This window comes from Pecten maximus, chromosome 16 (assembly GCF_902652985.1).
Source record: "Pecten maximus chromosome 16, xPecMax1.1, whole genome shotgun sequence".
Classification (NCBI taxonomy): domain Eukaryota; kingdom Metazoa; phylum Mollusca; class Bivalvia; order Pectinida; family Pectinidae; genus Pecten; species Pecten maximus.
Window position 1 is genome coordinate 24,084,976 of NC_047030.1, and position 19,388 is coordinate 24,104,363.

At 37.4% G+C, this 19,388-nt stretch overlaps 1 protein-coding gene across 3 annotated transcripts in view; it reads right to left on the reverse strand.

Annotated features, from left to right (window-relative positions):
• The window catches only part of LOC117344554, a 158,022-nt gene that overhangs the window by 62,278 nt on the left and 76,356 nt on the right, over window positions 1-19,388 (reverse strand). Inside the window, exon 1 of one of the 3 annotated variants that reach the window (XM_033907333.1) lies at window positions 4,458-4,572. The exons of the other annotated variants lie outside the window; for them this stretch is intronic. Within the exon in view, the coding sequence (XP_033763224.1) occupies window positions 4,458-4,547 (90 nt within the window). The 5' untranslated portion in view covers window positions 4,548-4,572. Of the gene's footprint in view, window positions 1-4,457; window positions 4,573-19,388 lie in introns of those variants that run through there. 3 annotated transcript variants of the gene reach the window in all.

Here is a 19,388-nt window from a genome sequence, read left to right on the forward strand (position 1 = left end):
TTTTTTCACGGTTTCCGGTATCAGGGAAATAGAAAATATTTTATACGTTTAAGTTCTAGTCAGCGCGAATAAAATAAAACAAATTATGCGACAAAATTATGCGACAACTTCCATTGACAAAAACTGTATGACCAATACTGCATTTTCATCACTGGAAATTTGTGTATTTTGATCTCGTCACTAACAATAGAACAATGCATACACATTCAACTGTACATAATACACGGATTTTGTATTGCTGCATGGTGTGTTCATAACTATATTTGAAGTACAAAGGTATGATAATTTAAGTAAGGATATCTCGACCGATAATTAATTAACTCAAATTAACATGCAAGTACTAATTAATATGACAACCCTAATTTATATGTAAATCCTAATTAATGTGCAAATCCTAATTAATATGGATGTCCTTATTAATATGAAAACCATAATTTATATACAAATCCTAAATAATATGTAAATCCTAATTAACATGTGGATCCTAATTAATATGTTAATACTAATTAACATATACATGTAGATCCTAATTAACATCTTATACTTAATCAATATGTAAATGTGGCTTTGTCATGATTGGATTCCAAAATTTGACCTCGTAATCGAAGCATCCTATTTCTCTTGAATTTCTTGCAATGCCTGAAATCAGTTGAGGTCTACCAAAACGTCAACATCAATCTTAATAACATTCCAACGAAACTGTAAAAAGACGAAATCATTAAACCAAGCCATCCTCATACACTAGGGATCACATGCAAAAGTTCAACATTTAGCTGTAGTCAAAAACATTAACAAAGACCTCGCGTCTGTCTCATTAAAACTAAGAAGAAATATCCCCAGGGCCAGTTCGTTCTACATTTGAGTCCCTCTCTTATATATGTATATGAATTGACATTCAATATATTGTCGCTCTCTCCTAGAATGAATGGTGATTAAAAGCGAAGAGAGGGAGAGCTCCCTTTATAGCACTAACATTTAACACAGGGTTTTATCGCCTCCAAATGTCAGTAATAAAGGTATTGTGTGAAGAAGGCATATTTAAATCATTAGAACCCGGCTGTGGCCTATACCGATCAGGTTCAAGTAAACGTTTTGCGGCAGGTGTTGTTCTAGCGCAAGCGATAGCAGCTATCAACGTTGACGCTTTGAACAATATTAGAGTAACGATGGCTTTAAAGTCCTTTAACTCGACATTTCAAACATTTCGATGTCGAATGGCGTTATTATAAACGAGCGTATACCCATATGCCGTATTCCATGGTTAATTGATACATGTTTGTATATATATACATTTGGCCATTAAATGTCAACATCAATCCTTCGGGCAATGTAAAATTTTACAATTACAAATGTATAATGAAAGGCAAAATTGACGTAAATGTCCAGTTAAAGAAAATACATGTTTATACGTCTTTGTTAAATCATAACCTCTTAGTGAACCCAGCTTTTAGTGTTGTACATATAGCAGAATCATTTTCCCTAGGGTACTGTTTATAACAATCATGTATGTAAATGTAGGTCAAAACCAGGTAATGTAATGTTCTCAAAAGGAGGATTTAAATGCGAGGCACCTGGATCATTATCTTCACCATGTTTTCCGGGAAACGTATTCCTAAAATCTAAACCAAGGTTACAACTCTGAATGGAGTGCACTTTTAAACAGAAATGTACTGAACAGTATGATAAGAGGCATATCTATATTAGCTCGATAGCTTTAGCAAAACTTTTCAAATATAATTTCAATATTCAATCTAAAGTCAATACGTGTTCGACTATCTACAAGACACGAGAGTATAGTGACAATATGTTTGTCGGAACCAATTGGTCTACTTTGAACGACTAACTTTAATAACTCCCTTTACATCTAACATTAATTTCACAATCTGTTTAACAAATGTGTATATTTGTTTAAACTCGATCCTGAGTAAACTCCGTCAAGATCCCGTGACGATGGTGTTATTCAAACTAGCCCACTGGGTGTCTTCAGTAGTTCTTATCGCTGAACTTTTGTAAACATTGTATTGACATTGATCAAATATAGGTACAAAGCTCGCGACGTACAGGAAAGAGCTTAAATCTAATTCCGGAATCGGCATCGGAAACCGGATCATCGAATTCGTGGCCACGCATACTCTTCTACTGTTTCGTATGAACTATGAACCCAATCAGATATAAGCACTTAATATTAATAGATATTTAAATTAAATATATTTATTATTTCTAGAGGAAAACTCGTGCAATTACAGTATCTCGCGTTACTTAAGTGATGAAGTTTGAGTCTTTTACTGGAGTCGAGTCATTTTATTGTAACACGAAAGAAGAGTGAATATATACTTACATCATTATAAAAGCCAAGATATCTAGATTGTGTACTTGATACAGGGTTTTATATAAAATGTATCCAATAAATGTACAATGACATTAAAAGGCCGTTTCACTCTTAAACATTCAATATCGCTTTTACTTTTAAACATTCAACATCATTATCACGTTTAAATACTCAACATCACTACTACGCTTAAACATTCAATATTATTATTACGCTCAATTATTCAACACCACTTTTGCGCTTAGACATTCAACATCACTACTACGCTTAAACAATCAACATCACTACTACGCTTAAACAATCAACGTCATTACTACGCTTAACAATCAGCATCACTTCTTCGCTTAAACAATAAATATTATTATTACGCTCAATTATTCAACACCACTATTGCGCTTAGACATTCCAAGTTACAAGTAATCGTTCGTAATTGTGTTAACAGCCACATTTAAGTAGCAGAAAATAAAGTATCATACACAAGCTCATTCACAATTAATCCTGGAAAATTCGTCTGTAGCTACGCCCAGGGTGGCGGGGTCCATTTATAAATACGTGAGTACACCTTCTATAAATACAGGTCTGTATATAGATCACCAGCTAAACAATTGTATCTACGACTCATATAAAATGATAAATGTCACTGTATTTAGCCTTCAAATCCTACAGAAATCCGGAGATCGGTTTTAATGAAACGACACGAAAGCTTTCTGCTGATGAAGGGGTTTTGTTATCAAAATAGTACAAGGTAGATTGTCCCACTGACCGCCCTTCTTTTGTTACCTGTGTACAGGTGAAAAAGTCATTAAATACCGAACAGGTGACCAACGGGACATTTTAGTATTAAGTTGTTGTTCGGTAGATAGATGTTCGATAAAGAATCAAATTAAAACACGACAGGAGAAAACATGCATAAAGCCCGAGGTACACCGATAACATGGCCGTTCTAGTCTCGCAGTAAATCGACGCCATTATATAAAATGAACTCTTATCACATCACTCGTTTCAAAATTATTTTTTTCTCGCTGCAAACTGATGTTGAAGTGAGCTGTTTGGTACAAGTGGTGCTGCCTGCAAACTTTACGACCATTCGATAACTATTAGAGGAAGAAGATGACTTGATTGCCCGGCCTGTCAGTGTTATGGAGTAGATCGTCCGACATGTTATTACGTCACCATCAGAACCGTTCGTTTACATGGTGACATTAAAGTGCTTTGTCCATGTCGCTTGAAAAGAAGCCAGAGGATATAAAATTCCTCTCAAAAAATAATTTTGTTCTGATATCATTAAATCTGCACAAGTCATTACAGACACGTGTTCAAGCACCTTCTGAACACGAAAAAGGGCGTGTGGGCTTAATGGCCACTCTCCTACGGCATCAAGTAAAATAACACACCAGATATTTGAACTCTCGCTTTCTTGTTTCAAAAACGAGACATGACCATAACTACAAATTGTGCTGCGGATGTCAACCAAAGTTTTGGATGTAAGAACGAAATGGTTGTAGCTAGCTTCTGCAATAAGCCAAACAGCCTCCATTCTAGCGAAAATGGAATCCAACCTTTAATGGAATGTGCGTTGTATGACGTTTCTCGATCTCCGATAGCGTTTTATTGTCATGCTTAAAACAACATCACTGTTATCTTTCCGTTTATTCATAGCTTTCCCTTTTCTGCAAATGTGATGTGTTCAATAAAGGCAAACATATAACATTTTTTATGCGAGCTGTTTAGTTGTGGCAAACTAAGATATATCTTTATACCTGGCCTTCACATAATAGGTTTACATAGGTTATACTGCCAACGTACATATTTTAGCGGGCTTTTTTGCGCTGAAAGCATTCCGTAAAAGTATGATTACGCTGATTGTAGTTTATCTACATTGGTTTCAATGGCAATCATTGTTTGTGAGGTAATCGTTTGCATAATCTGTTTTAATCTGGTTTTGCGCGAAAATTTGAATGCGTCAAATCAAGCACAAAATGTCACTAGGTTTTCGATACCAGTGAATACCATTGTTCAGTATCCATAGTAAATATCCACATAGGATCCCATGCCAATCAAACTGAAACATTTATACGTTATAGATACGGATTCTATTGTCTGTAACTAAGGGAGATAATCTACTTACAGGTGTTGATATGTCACTTTCCTCCACGATGTTGTCGAGCTGTGGCGTCTCCATGGTAACAGTCGATGTGAGCTGTAACTTTCCTGGCATTGTGGTGTCTCCTGGGATACGTTTATATCCTCACAGTCTCACATCACATCTGTATACAGGTATACGGTCCCTATGACACTAGTTAGTAAATCCCGAAGCCCCTATAACACTACTGGTTGATATTGCTTGAAAGCTTACCCGCACATGTAAGATTTATGATTATCCGCAGTAATTTGAAATTTAGAAAAAAAAATGCAATAATTGCAGATATAATTTGAGTTTTGTGCAAAGGATTTAATTAAACTGAGATAAAATAGCGGGCAGGTAGCTGATACACTTCTGACAGCTTCAATTACCTATGTGCCATGCTTTCAATACGTATATATTTATCGATATTTCCTTAAGTAATTACTGGATGTAATTTGCTGCCAATGATAAAATCTCATTTACAGAAATAAATAATATCCACGTAAAAAGAAAAGTCTGCCGCACACAATACACCAGTTAACGGTTGATTATTCCGGCTATTCATCCACTGTTAGGCGATACCTTCATTAGAAAGGTATGATAGGTCCCAAAAAACATCAAGTTCTCTGATGAGACAAATTGCCAATGTTTAGATCGAACAAAGAAGAGTGATGGAAAATCAAAACTCTCACAAGTGAAAAGAAGACACGCTAAAACCTCAGATGCCAACTGGCACGAGGCACCACGAGCTCCAATCCTTTCCAGCCTTTGTGTGCAAAATGATAAAATTCCACACGAAACTTCCGGACGAACGGCACAGTTCAATAATATTATCACTGGATACTTGGGAATCCGCAGTCCTAATCAAGGGTAGGGTCAGATTGATACCCGGCAGAAGTGACCTGTGAAAGTTTACGAGACATCCGAGATATCGATAGGCCCATGAAGCCTGTTCAAACGTTGCCTGGGGACGTCCAATAGTTGGATCAGCCGTAGGTAAACTAGGTAGACCAATCTTTTCACTGGACAGTACTGTTGATACTTGAAGCCCTGAGGTTTCCAACACGGTAACACTCCGGTACCGTAATAAAGCGATCTTTCCAGTTGATTAAAGCCAAACTAGATCGATTGGGTCATATTAAAAAACAGACAATGCTACAGTGCTCTCAACATATCTCACGCTCTGGTGGGATAAAAGGCATCGACATTTTAATTGATATCAATGCGTATAAATATATACAAATGTACAGGCTACAATATGTAAGAGACGGTCAAAAGCATTGTCGACATCACAGATTGACAAGCTTAACGGAGACAAACTTGATCTATCAAAAATATCAATTTGAAATAAAGCAATTGTCTATCTGCAAATTTCTCTGTAGAATGTCATCCAAAGGCGTGACACCTCGTGGATCTGGGCGGGAATGTCGTAGGTACGGACAGTTTTATTCCTTAGTGTTAATCTAACCATTAGTTTGAAACGTGTGACAATTACTTTAATTTGTTTCGTTTAAATGTCACACGGGTTGTCGTGCCTCAATGGGCGTACTTCTTCTGCACGTTAATAAAGGTGAGGGAATCACGTGGTCTTGTTTTTCATGTTTCCTATTCCTGTACACCCTATTTAATAGCTTGATGTTGAAGAACCTTCTCCATTCCTGTCAGATTAAACTCTCGTTAAACGTATAAGACGACGTACATCTGAATAGTAGAGTTTTTATTACCGACCTGTCAAAGGCTTATACACAGTTCAATATTGACCCGAATACCACTTGAAGTATTCTTCATTCCATACGGCTAAATTATGGCATGGACATATGAAGAAATTACGGTCTTATAATAAAAACATTCTATAGAAATATCTTGTTCTTATCCCTTCCTAAACACTTATCCTGCACAGTGGGGACCTGTCAAATTAGATAGGCATTTTTATTTACCATTTCTAAAATATTTATATTCATTATTTTCATACAACGCACCTGTTAAACCTCAGACGCAATCCTATTCAAATGACATGTAGCATTTCCTGATAATCCATGGTAAAGAACTTTCACGATCAATTTGGATTAAATTGATCGTGTAATTTCACAACAGACTTACAAATTGATAAACAAATTAGGTACGTCCAGTTTTGTCCCGGCTTCAGAAGAAATATAAAGAGCAATTATATTGAGTTTTATTATTAACAGGCATACCGCCAAAGAATATATAGCTTTAACTATTCCATCGCATGTACGAAGTTATAAGTAAGTTAACATTCGCCGGGAAGCGGCGCGGGTACGCACCGTGAATCGTCTGCTAATTGGAAGGTTTTCGTGTGCACGTGAACGTGTCCGGACAGCGCGAGATTACCGACAACGTGTATGCCTGACAAAAACGATATTCTCCGATATCGTTTTCCGTAACGTAAAAAAAAACATCACACAAACTCTGATAAGTTTTAATGTAGCTTCATGTTTCTACTTTCTTTCCAAAATCTAAATAAGAAAACATAGTATACTGTAATGTACGTATTTTAGCGGTAATCTTATTTTAACGATTTTCGCTCTGGTAGAATTCCGCTTAATTTTGATTACGCTAATGGTAGTTTATTAACTGGGTTTTGCGCTAAAATATGCGCACTCCAAAATAAGTACGCTTACTTGATAACCAAGATTCATTAATGTGTGTGCATTGCTATATTTTACTCTTATATCTCTTTACATAATTACATTTCCTTTCCCATTTATTATAATTAGTACTCTCATATTCCACTTGATAGCTCAGGTACATTATTCTGAATGTATTGCTCTCATATTCCCTGAGGTCGCGGTGGCCGAGTGATTAAGGTGTCCCGATCTTTTTCACCAGCCCTCTACCTCTGGGTCGCGAGTGCGCAACCGACGAGGGGACAGTTGCCTGGTTGTGGTACTCCAGCTTTCCTCCACCTCCAAAAAACCTTGCACGTCCTTAAATGACCCTGGCTGTTAATAGGACGTTAAAGAAAATAAACCACGAACCATCTCATATTCCCTTTGATAACTCAGGTACATTAATCTGAATGTATTACATATATTTTTGTTATAAAAACACATTTCTATTGACAAGTGATGTAGATCTAGCTACGCCTGCCTCATTAAACGTCTGTGCATTACTGCTACAACTGTTTTTGAAAATGATATTAGCTAAATCAAACACGTTTGCTGACATGGCTTGTCAGTGAGGTGGTGTGGCCATATCCAACGTTCTACATCAATTTCCGAGGTGGAGACAGCGATTCTACAAACTTATACTAACAGAAAAACTTACAATACCCATTACCATAACTCAGAATTTCATAAAAAAAATTCTTTATGCCTCCCTTCATTTCACTTTACAACATGTGTTCCGTCCATCATACTTCTCGACTCAAGTGAAAAGCACTCTAGTCGCTGATGATGCACGCAAGCACAACTGTTCATAAATCATTTCAATTTCTCTTCAAATTGCCATGTTTATGCTTTGTCTGTCGTAAACACTATTTCTTCATAGTTTAATATCTTAGGATTGCAAGAATAAAAAAATGGAGTCAATCCCATGCGATTTATACTCATCAGAAACACGAAGCATTGTGTGAAAGTGAAGGTCATCAGCCATCAGTAGTGATTTGTTTTAGTCATCCAAAGAAAAAAAAACTAGAAGGATGTTTACAAAAATAAACACATGTAACGGAACTAAAATTCTTAAAACTACGAATATCAATTGAACTGGTTGCAAAAAACGTAACGTATAGTAAAGGTGTAACTCACGTGAAAAAATCAAGTTTAAGTGATTCATAAATTTCATCGAATAAAGATGTCATAGAGGATCAAAGTAAAACAATCTAGACATATCACATCCTTACCCTACCCCCCCGACACTTATAACACATATCCTGTACAGTGGTGACCTGTCAAATTAGATAGGTGTTCTTATTTACCTCTTCTAAAATATTATAGATAATCATAAAATATAAATAACATTCCTTATAGGGTCAGGGTAGGGGAATGAACGTTCAAAGAACAATCTATTTGAGTATTAAGAAGTTTCCCTTATTTTTGGACGCGTTTTTTAATTATTATGACCCTAGTAACTTCCAGGTAATATGCGGACGAGTGTTAAGGAGACACAACGGAAGAATACGGAAGGACGGAAAGAAAGAGGAATAAGGATTTAAAGTAAAACGTACATAATGCTGCCATGGAGACAACATATCCATACTCGTGTCTCTTCAATGTCCCTTTGAAGAAAGACACATAGAAAAATCCCGATTTCACGGTAGGGGAAGGGAGTTCATCGCCGAAGTAGCTCACACTTCATTTACCTATTCAATGACCAAGTCGCGGTTTCCTACACGTTGTAACATCATAAGTGCAATCGTTAAAACGATAGAAGGCTTTATATAAGATGGAAAGATGTGCCATGACAATAAAACTCAGGAGCCGCCATTAAAGCCAGGTCTTTGTTCATTTTTTCGCTCTTTTCAACAGCGCCGTTTATAGAAATGCACGTCACTTTCTTTTTGAATCTTTACTTTTTGTTTGCAGAGGCAAAACGATCAATAAGTTATGCATTGCTGCTGGGTGATATCTGAAACGCCCCTTAGCAAGCGAACTGGCGTGAGAAACACACACTATTCATCAGACAATGGCATTACATAATCTGCCTGTCATTCTCCAGATGCTGTGCTGAATTATACAGTGAGGTAGGATATTTTAAGTACCATTCGACAGTATAGAATAGAAAGTTGACATTTCCCGGGAAGATCACAATTAAAAAGGACAATTGGTTTTCCAAATCCTATCAATAATAATTGATGTAAAGGCGTCAAAAATTTATCCAATAAGAAAATCTAAATCCCCATCGTACATGACATTTTACCAGTCAATTCATTGAAATTCTTTTCCGGATGACGTTTAACTCCCACAGTTGATGCTATACGCATATGCATGGCATTTCTTGTCAAGAAAAGATATACAATTGCATAACTGTCACAGTTAACAGACTGATGACGTTTTCGCTACAAACTAAAAATGACATGACTCTATTTCAGGGAAAGAATCGAGGGTTTAAAATCTTCACACCACGAGGATGGAAAAAAATAAAACCCAATGGTTTAGTACTGTAAACGTATATATTTTAGCGGTAGTCTTATTTTAGCGATTTTCACTCATTCTTCATTGCGCTTAATTATAATTACCTTAATTACATTATATATGTGATATTCCTAAAGAAAATATGAGAATGCGTTCATTCTTCATTGCGCTAATTTGTTATGATTTGGAATGGCGCGAAAATCAGAGTTCTCCAAAATCAATACGTTCACAGTAATAGTCACTTTGCTCAGTTTACAACAACAACGGTTATAAGAATAATTCCTCTGGCCAAATGCTTGAGCAAACTGAACCTTTTAGGGATTCAAGTGCAGCACGGGCCATCAAGGAAAAATTCCACAGCGCGCGCCAATCTTTTTTTACACAAACGGAATAAAATTAGAGACAAAAAGAGGTATACGTGAAGCATGCTTGAACCTGGATCTGAGACTTGAAACAAGGACAATGCTATGTTTTTATTCTAGTTGGTAAATAATACACTGTATTTCTATAGTCACAGCTTCCTGATGTCAAATTAATACTCGTCTGCGATATAGCGGGGAATAGTGGAAATCGTTGGTTCGAATATGATTAGTTTTGGGTAAAGATAATTTTCTATAAATTGTTCATAATTGTGCCGATGCCGATATCATTCCATAATTTAGTCTTGGGATTAGGTGATAAATAAACCCAGACTATTCCCCAGTGTTGACAGTGTTATTATCGTAGTCGACACTAATTTACCGATAATAGACAATAATAGGTTTATATTTGTGACATAACCTATCGTATTTTTCAAGTCGTAATAGAATATGGTGAAGTCAGTAGAAATATGTTTTCGACATGACGTTTATCGGCTATTTTCAGTTGGTAATTACCGTCAGTAGTTTTACAAATACGCGTGTTGCGTTACTCTGCGAACAATATTGGAGGTTTGGGGCTGTTATGAATTCTCTAGCATTGACAGAAATTCTAGTTTATTTATGTTAATAAAGTGAAAATAAATTAGTGAAACATTACATTTTCTGTCACGTTCAAAAAGAATTTCATCCCCATGCGTTTTTCCTTGATTTTTTTTGTTTATTTTTTTCTTTCTTATTTCATTTTTTTATATAAATATGTAAACCATACCTGCAGGGTATAATCAAGAAATGGCGACCCTCAAGATGTATACTTATTCAATCATTATTTTACTCTTAAATTTAAGATTCGATTAATTGTATTACGTCACCACGGAATGCTTAACAATGTGTCAACTTAAAGTTTCTCTCAGTAGACACACGCCAATGCGTCTACCACGTGCCTATATTAATTGGCACGTGTTTCAATGTCCCAGTCTATAGACACGTGACTGGTGTCTATTTTGCGATCAAACCGGTGTTCTTTCGTGACTGCTACTATTTTATCGTTGTCTCCCCCACCAGCCATTACACGCTGCTTCCTTGAGGAATTGAGATGCCATTCGCCTAAAGATAACCGCGGTCTTATCAAAGGATACACAAAAAGCCAAATCGACACAGGTTATTATCAGGAACGTGCTAAAATGGATTCTCACGAAACCAAATATGTGAGGTTAAACCACTTATTATACTATACTGCTGATATGTTCAGGAAGGCCAGATACCAATGTATCCGCACGTGCTCTTAAAACGTCATCCTTAATGGATTCAAAATGAATACTAAAAGAAGAAATTTTCCATTGTAATTAAAGCATCATAATAGTTTAAGACAACAACGGTGCTTCTATATAGCTAAGTTACTATTTCAAGGGTTTTAATGATAGATGGCAGTATGTGTTACGAACAGCAGTAGTTGTTCGGTATTTGTTGGTAGGCAATATCACCTTAATGACAATAACATAGCCTAGACGGACGGTTATACTGCAGTCTAGACGGACGATCATACTGCAGTGTAGACGGATGATCATACTGCAGTCTAGACGGACGATCATACTGCAGTCTAGACGGACGGTCGTCTAGACGTACGATCACGCTGCAGTTTAGACAGACGGCCATACTGCAGTCTAGACGGACGATCACACTACAGTCTAGACGGACGATCATACTGCAGCCTAGACGGACGGTCATACTGCAGTCTAGACGGACGATCATACTGCAGTCTAGACAGACGATCATACTGCAGTCTAGACGGACGATCATACTGCAGTCTAGACGGACGATCATACTGCAGTCTAGACGGACGGTCATACTGCAGTCAAGACGGACGATCATACTGCAGTTTAGACAGACGGTCATACTGCAATCTAGACGGACGATCATACTGTAGTGTAGACGGACGGTCATAGTGTAGACGGACTGTCATACTGTAGTGTAGACGGACGATCATACTGCAGTCTATACGGACGGTGAAACTGCAGTCTAGATGGACGACTATGCTCCAGTCTAGACGGACAATCATACTGCAGTCAAGACGGACGGTCATACTGCAGCATAGACGGACGACCATGCTCCAGGCTGGACAGACAGTCATACTCAAAAATGATGGCCATGCCCCATCCTATAGGAGGTTATACTAAAGCTCACACTTAGATGACAAATCCTATCTAAGCCCAAGCGGATATATATTCGGTATTCGTCATAAATACAAACTCCTATATATGGCCTACCGCGCATACAATGTATCTCCGTCATTAGTGGAGGGATATTGTATTACTTCTAGAGGGTATAGCCATTTATATAGGATATCGATCAGCGGATTTCTCTCTTAAATAATTAAACTCGCTCGGAAATGAAATGTTTCGGATCATCCTCAGATTATATCTGCGTTGTAGAGGGGTATCGATTATTGTCTACTTTGTGTACGGCTGTTTACTGCTGCTCGCTCACACTGACAGCGCAATATGGTCTGCGTCGTGTTTTAGTAGTCGTCGTCCAATCAATGCAAAGTGTCTTTTATGTAACGATTTGCCAATGCACTTCACTGCGAGATATTTGACTCCTTTTGAGATGATTTTGCTACTCAATACCAGTTTTATCGGTATCGGATAACATACCGGAAGTTGTGTTCCTACCGGAAATGTCATTAAATTGCGATTTCCGATACTACTTGCACGATAGGAAACACATAAAACTTAGGACTCAACAGTAAGCGATGTTTCACCCAAAGACTCCTCTAGCAGACCGTCTGATAAGCATTTTGTAGTTCATCTGATTAATTTATTCCATATCCGTGATCCTAACACCTAACGCAAGATAATCTCTGTTCTGTTGAATTAACAATGGGAATGAGGCTTTATCAACAAACAATCGTTAACACTGGGGAGGAGGTTTGGTAAAACACATCCTTAACACTGGGGACGAGGTTTGGTAAAATATAACTCATGACGTTAACACTGGGGACGAGGTTTGGTCAACACATGACATTAACACTGGGAACGAGGTTTGGTCAACACATAACGTTAACACTGGGAACGAGGCTTTATCAACACACAATCGTTAACACTGGGGACGAGGTTTGGTAAAGCACAACGTTAACACTGGGGACGAGATTCGGTCAACACGTGACGTTAACACTGGGAACGAAGCTTTATCAACAAACTATCGTTAACACTGGGGACGAGGTTTGGTCAACACGTGACGTTAACACTGCGGACGAGGTTTGGTCAACACATGACGTTAACGCTGGGGACGAGGTTTGGTCAACACGTGATGTTAACACTTGGGACGAGGTTTGGTCAACACGTGACGTTAACACTGGGGACGAGGTTTGGTTAAAAGAAAACGTCAGCGCTAAGTAGCAGGGTTACATTTCAGGTATTACAGTTATTCTCGAAGTAATACCTTATCAAACATTACTTCATTTCCCCTCAAAGACTCCAGGCTAGGTCGCTTACGTCCATAACAAATCTAAATCTTAATCACAAACTGACGTTACTCACCCAAAATAATGATCACCAAACAAAGCAAGTCTTGTACAAAAAATGGATTCGTGGCGAATTATCCCTCATCAGGTATAGGTATATGGCGTATCCTGATTAACACGATTAAAACTAAGTTTTTTCTATCTTTTATGTACATGTTTATCCGTGCTAATATCCGCCAATAAATGACAATGTGTCCCTTTATCCCAGCCCCTCCAACACAATGGACAGTATAATCCAATATGTATTTTTGATGGATGAGCACTTAAACATTTTTGTTTACGTAAGCGAAACGGATTTTCGTAAATACCGAACCGTTACTTGTACAATAGCCTTAAAGATAGGTATTAAGATCACGAAACAAAATCTCGAAATATATCTGTATATGTAAGTAGCTTTAAATAACGACATTCTTATTTACCTGGCGACCTTACACTTGACCTTTGAGGTCATGTGGCATTACAGTATCTCCGTTATTTGTCGACCTCACACTGGACCTCTGAGGTCAGCCGGCGTTCTCTTTGTATTTATTTGACGATCTTAAACGCAATCTCTGACGCCGCGTGGCATTTCCTTTTTGTGGCATTGTCTGAGTTTATATGGTGACCTTGAAGTAAAACCCGTCGAGGTGATATGGCATTGGTGAAAGTGACATAGGTAGTTTCACACGTATCTCGAAGTGAAGATGTCGGGATGATTTGTAGACAGTGTACCTCATAACCCCCTATCCGTATAGTTATTAGTCTCTAACTCGAAAACTCTTAACAGACAATAAGTATTTGTTTTTATAATTAAACAAATGTTTCTTTCTAGAAAGATATCAATCTTCCAACACATTCATCAGCGCAACTGACGGCTCTTAATCCCATTCATTCTCAACATTCTTACAATAATACTGATGTTCCTGTTAAAGTGTCTTAAAACATATACATTAAAAGACCGCTTTTACGCGAGCTCTTAATACACATCATTTATACCCGAACAGTTGAACAACTAAATCTTTACTGTTTAACCATGGAAACCAAGTGGTTTCCATATCAACCGTTAATGAGTGAAACAGTCAAATTTTACAGAACCTTGGATTACAATGAATGGATTCCTCTCCATTGCCACCAAAACCGTTTTATCGGCTATAACATTGTGCGCGAGTTCTGGAAGCCATCATTCTACTACACCGTTGCCATGACATATTACTGAGGCACTCCTCGCGCTCTCGAGTGTCCAAATTCAATAAGAAAGATCCCGTGTCGGCCTCAAGACAGATGAGATCTCTGGAAAGCTTTCCAACACAGCAAAACCGGATATTCTCCGATAACGCCGAGAGTCGTCCTCGACACCGATATTAGAACATGAGAACGTTAAGGTTTAGGGTAGGAAATTAGTTGACAATCATATTACTGTTTATATAACGAGATCACCCTTGTGTCCGTTAATATATGACTAAAGAAAACGATATTGGCCTTGTCACGAATATCAGTTTATGATTCTGGCTAAAAGGTGTTAAATTCATTTCGTCTTTCTCAAATCAGAAAATGGTTCCATATCGCTCCAAATCATAGACTCGCTTACTAAAACCATTCATTCAACACAGTTTAAGAACATTATCATCATTTTTTTCTTCTTAATATTAAAACGACATATTGAGATGTTAATACAATTCTGTGATAAGGATTTGACGTTTTATGATTCAACGTGTTCGCTTTGCACGTTAATGGCGGAGTGACAGTACTTAATTTAACTTTCTCTCGGATAAGATTTTTAAACTACATACATTACAGCCAAATCAAATACGTGTATAATGAAAGACTTTCAAAGATGCACTTTTCAAAATATTAGCCAGGCACACGGTTAAAATGAGTACGTGACTTAACTTCGTCACGTGACACACACTCATTACCGTAATTGTATTCTAACGAAATTACTCTCCAACAAATATCATTAGTCAAAGAGAGGGATAGCGAAATAACCGTGTAATCTCCAGGTTTAATTTCCTCTATAATATCTGGCAAAGTTAATGAGTTTAAACTCAGGCACAATCTGCTGTACATGTAGTTGATGAATCAGATTCCACTCAAAGAATAGCGAAATATACAAAACATGGCACAAATATACATGATACGTGTATTTCTTAAGGCACTTGAGAAAAATATGGGTAAAACGTCATTACATGTATATACTCAACAATGAAATATTTCCGAAATCCTGCAGTTTTTTAAACAATGAAAAACTAATACCATCGAACTCATACCTTGCTTATACAAGCAAATTAAAAAGGCAGAAAATCGGTGGTCCGAACGCCCGACTCTGCTCTTTAACTAACATCTTATGGATTAATCAGAAACCAACGGCAAGACCTTAAGTATTTTTTCAATTCTTTGTTTTTTACAAGTTGAAAACCTATATTTTATCGAGAAAAATGTTTGATTTTATTGAATAAATGCACGTGATCTAGGTGAAAAGGTTCAAACTCATCAAGCTGTGATATTGCGCATCGATTGTGGTAGATAATGTTCAAATTGTGAGTATAGTTTGTGTAAAGAAAACGTCACAGCTTGGCCTTTATCTGTTAGATAGAAATCTCACGTCGATAAGGCCGATAACTCCAGCTCGCATTGACGCCTCGGGTGGCATATGTTACACGTATATTGTATACATGTATATCAAAACATCTTCTCTAAAAAGAACTGTCCCAGGGGCCCTTTGGGAGAAAATTTAATGTATCATTAATTAAAATATGATCTATATTTAAACTTTTTTTTATTAAAGGAGTTCCCGTGCCGTTTGAATAAACCTTTTCAGAGGAAGGATATTAATCGTGTCTTTTCGTTTGTAATGTACAAATGTACTTTTCAAGATTGCAGATTATTAGCATGTGCAGTCATAGCATAGGAGCATGAAATACCAAAAAATCAATCTAGTAACGCAATATTTATGTCATAACAAGTTGTTTGAAATGAATAGAATGGAAATGAGTCGCACTTTTCATTTCCTTTCGGAATAGTTATCCTTTCGGAATACTGCTTTACCATTACGTAAAATCACCCAATCGAAACCTGTCGTCATTTTCCACGAGGTGTTCCGACTGATAATCACCATGTTCAGACAGTAAGAAATAGTTTCTGCTAACCCTGGTCCGAGTGGTACGGGGTCAGTACAGGGATACCATGGTAACGCCAAATAAACGGAGTCCGGCTTAATTTCCTGTGTGGATAGAGTGTCTGACGGTGCAGGGTATATTTTATAACCTCAATCATATGGTTCCGGATCATAACAGACGGTGTGAGGTGTGTTTTATAACCTCATACATATGATTTGGGATTCTATCTGACAGACAATTACTGTTTATCTTTCTTGGCACTCTACTCTCATTTCCCTATTATATTCTGGGTAAAGATGTATGAGCTGTCCACCAGTCTGATATACACCCAATCCGACGGAAACAACGTGGGATTCCGTGGGGAATTTCGTCTGCACTGGTGCAACGGAACACATTCTCTTCTTCTAACTTAATTGGTAGTGGATTTGTTTATACATATGACGACACAGTGATTTATGTAAAAACCATTGTTAGATTTGATTGTATTAAGTATTACAAAACTTAAAAAAAAAATTAACTTTGATATATGGAATTTTGAAAAGTTATTTTCCGCATTGTTAATATATAGAACGGTCTTCAATAGGACTTTAGGCGATTTATCTTATGTTAAAAAGCTTCAAATCGATTACGGCGAGAACTGTAAACGTGAAAATATGACTTTTTATTTTTAGTTTTCATTTGACACTTTAAGTATCTTATAATAAAGATTCGGTTGCATGTACTGATATAGCTTGCAGTTTACGTCACTATTTCTCACATTCGATTTTACAGTATAAACTATTTCAAACATAATCCGCTAATAAAAGTTCATTTGAGGGCATTATACGATGGCTGTAGAAATCATGCCCTGCCCTGCTGTGCGTCTGATTAATTGACCCCGCGCTCTGGTGAATGATGTTAGCTGTTACATAAAGAACCAACGATACTTCCTGTGTGTCATATGTACAGTCACGTGCGTTTTCCCAGGTAACGCTAACACCTGAGATTGGATTTCCATCAATCCTTGTTACGTCACCAGTGCCTCGCTGTTTTAGTAGAGGTAGGATTAATCTATATCTCTTTTGCATACGCGATGATACTGCATCAATCAGTATATATCTCTGCTCTCGGAAAACCTTGAAGCGAAGTCTGCAATCATGATTTTGGTGCTATAGGTTCGATAGGTTGAAGTACAAAATGTACCACTCGTACAAGAATAGTTGAGAATACCGACATAATAGCGAAACTGTAAATCTAGCTCAAAATCGATCAAACGGGGACAAAAAAACTGACAAAAATGTGGATTTGCATGGAGACCATTAAAAAAGTATACTAGTACGTACAGGAGAAGCGGAATAAGAGCAAGCTTTCCGATAGTGAAAGCGTCGTGTGTTTCGTCGGCATCTTAAACACGAACAGCACCAGAAGTCACTAACATACATGTATTAAAGCTATAAGGTTATTCCAACATCCCTCTAAAACTGCACTTAAGTTATATCTGTGCCTGATGATAGAAAAATAATTCGGATGACTAAATCGTAAATCTAAATCACTACGCAGAGTTAAAGCATTAAAATTAAATGGTTTGGCTCTCGGGATGGAATGAATAGAAAAAAGAGAAGAAATTGAATTCAATCGCGAGAGTACAATACAATACAATTCATACAATACAATGTATTTTATTAAAGTGTAACGTATCAAAGTTCATGGCATATTATATAAAATTATACATGTTTACATAATAGAAAAAAAGTGTACAAATGTACAGTAAATAGGTGCATAAGCTTACTGATACCCAGCCAGGAAGGGCTTTTCGGAGTCGTGCATAGACCATGGACATATCACTATTACTGACCCAAGTGTAAACAGATATTAGTTTTCAATGGGCGTATCACTATTACTGACCCCTGTATAAACTGTTGTTATTAGTTAACAGTAGCTATATGTAATCTTACTTATATCGACAATAACCTTTACTTACGTATAGGATTAGATTTACATAATAACGACTAGGGTTAGGTCACATGGGTAAACACGGACTAATCAGTCGGCGATAACAGGTAGTCAGGGTGGTGTAATATTACTTACTGATATATATATATTGTATATATTGTATGCTCAATAATGTAAGCTTATTAACGGTACCCAGTCCCGGGGTGACCCTTTTATTTGATTATCCTAGCTAGTCAACGAGAAAGTACTGGTCTTAGATCGAGTTTTCAGTGAAGATGTCCGAACTTTATAACGCGCCTTTTTAATAAAGTTACCCATAAAACGGGTAAAAAAAACAAATGTCTTTAAATGGACGGTTTTATGCAGTTCTTACTTAGAGCTTAAGTGCGAGTCTTTTATAAATGATATTATTCAATTTTAGAGCAAATATTTCCAGTAATGACTTCTGTTTTAAGAAAGGGCTTTTAGAGTGAGCATTTTCTAAAAGTATTCAATTTTGGGGTCCGACGGACAGTGACTTACATACACACTGGTCCGACGGATCGTGACGTACATACACAATGGTCCGACGGGTGACGACATACATACACACTGGTCCGACGGATGGTGACGTATACAAACTGGTCCGACGGATCGTAACGTATACACACTGGTCCGATGGATGGTGACGTACATACAAACTGGTCCGACGGATGGTGACGTACATACACACTGGTCCGACGGATCGTGACGTACATTTGTACATACACACTGGTCCGATGGATAGTGACGTACATACACAATGGTCCGACGGGTGACGACATACATACACACTGGTCCGACGGATGGTGACGTACATACACACTGGTCCGACGGACAGTGACTTACATACACACTGGTCCGACGGATCGTGACGTACATACACAATGGTCCGACGGGTGGCGACATACATACAC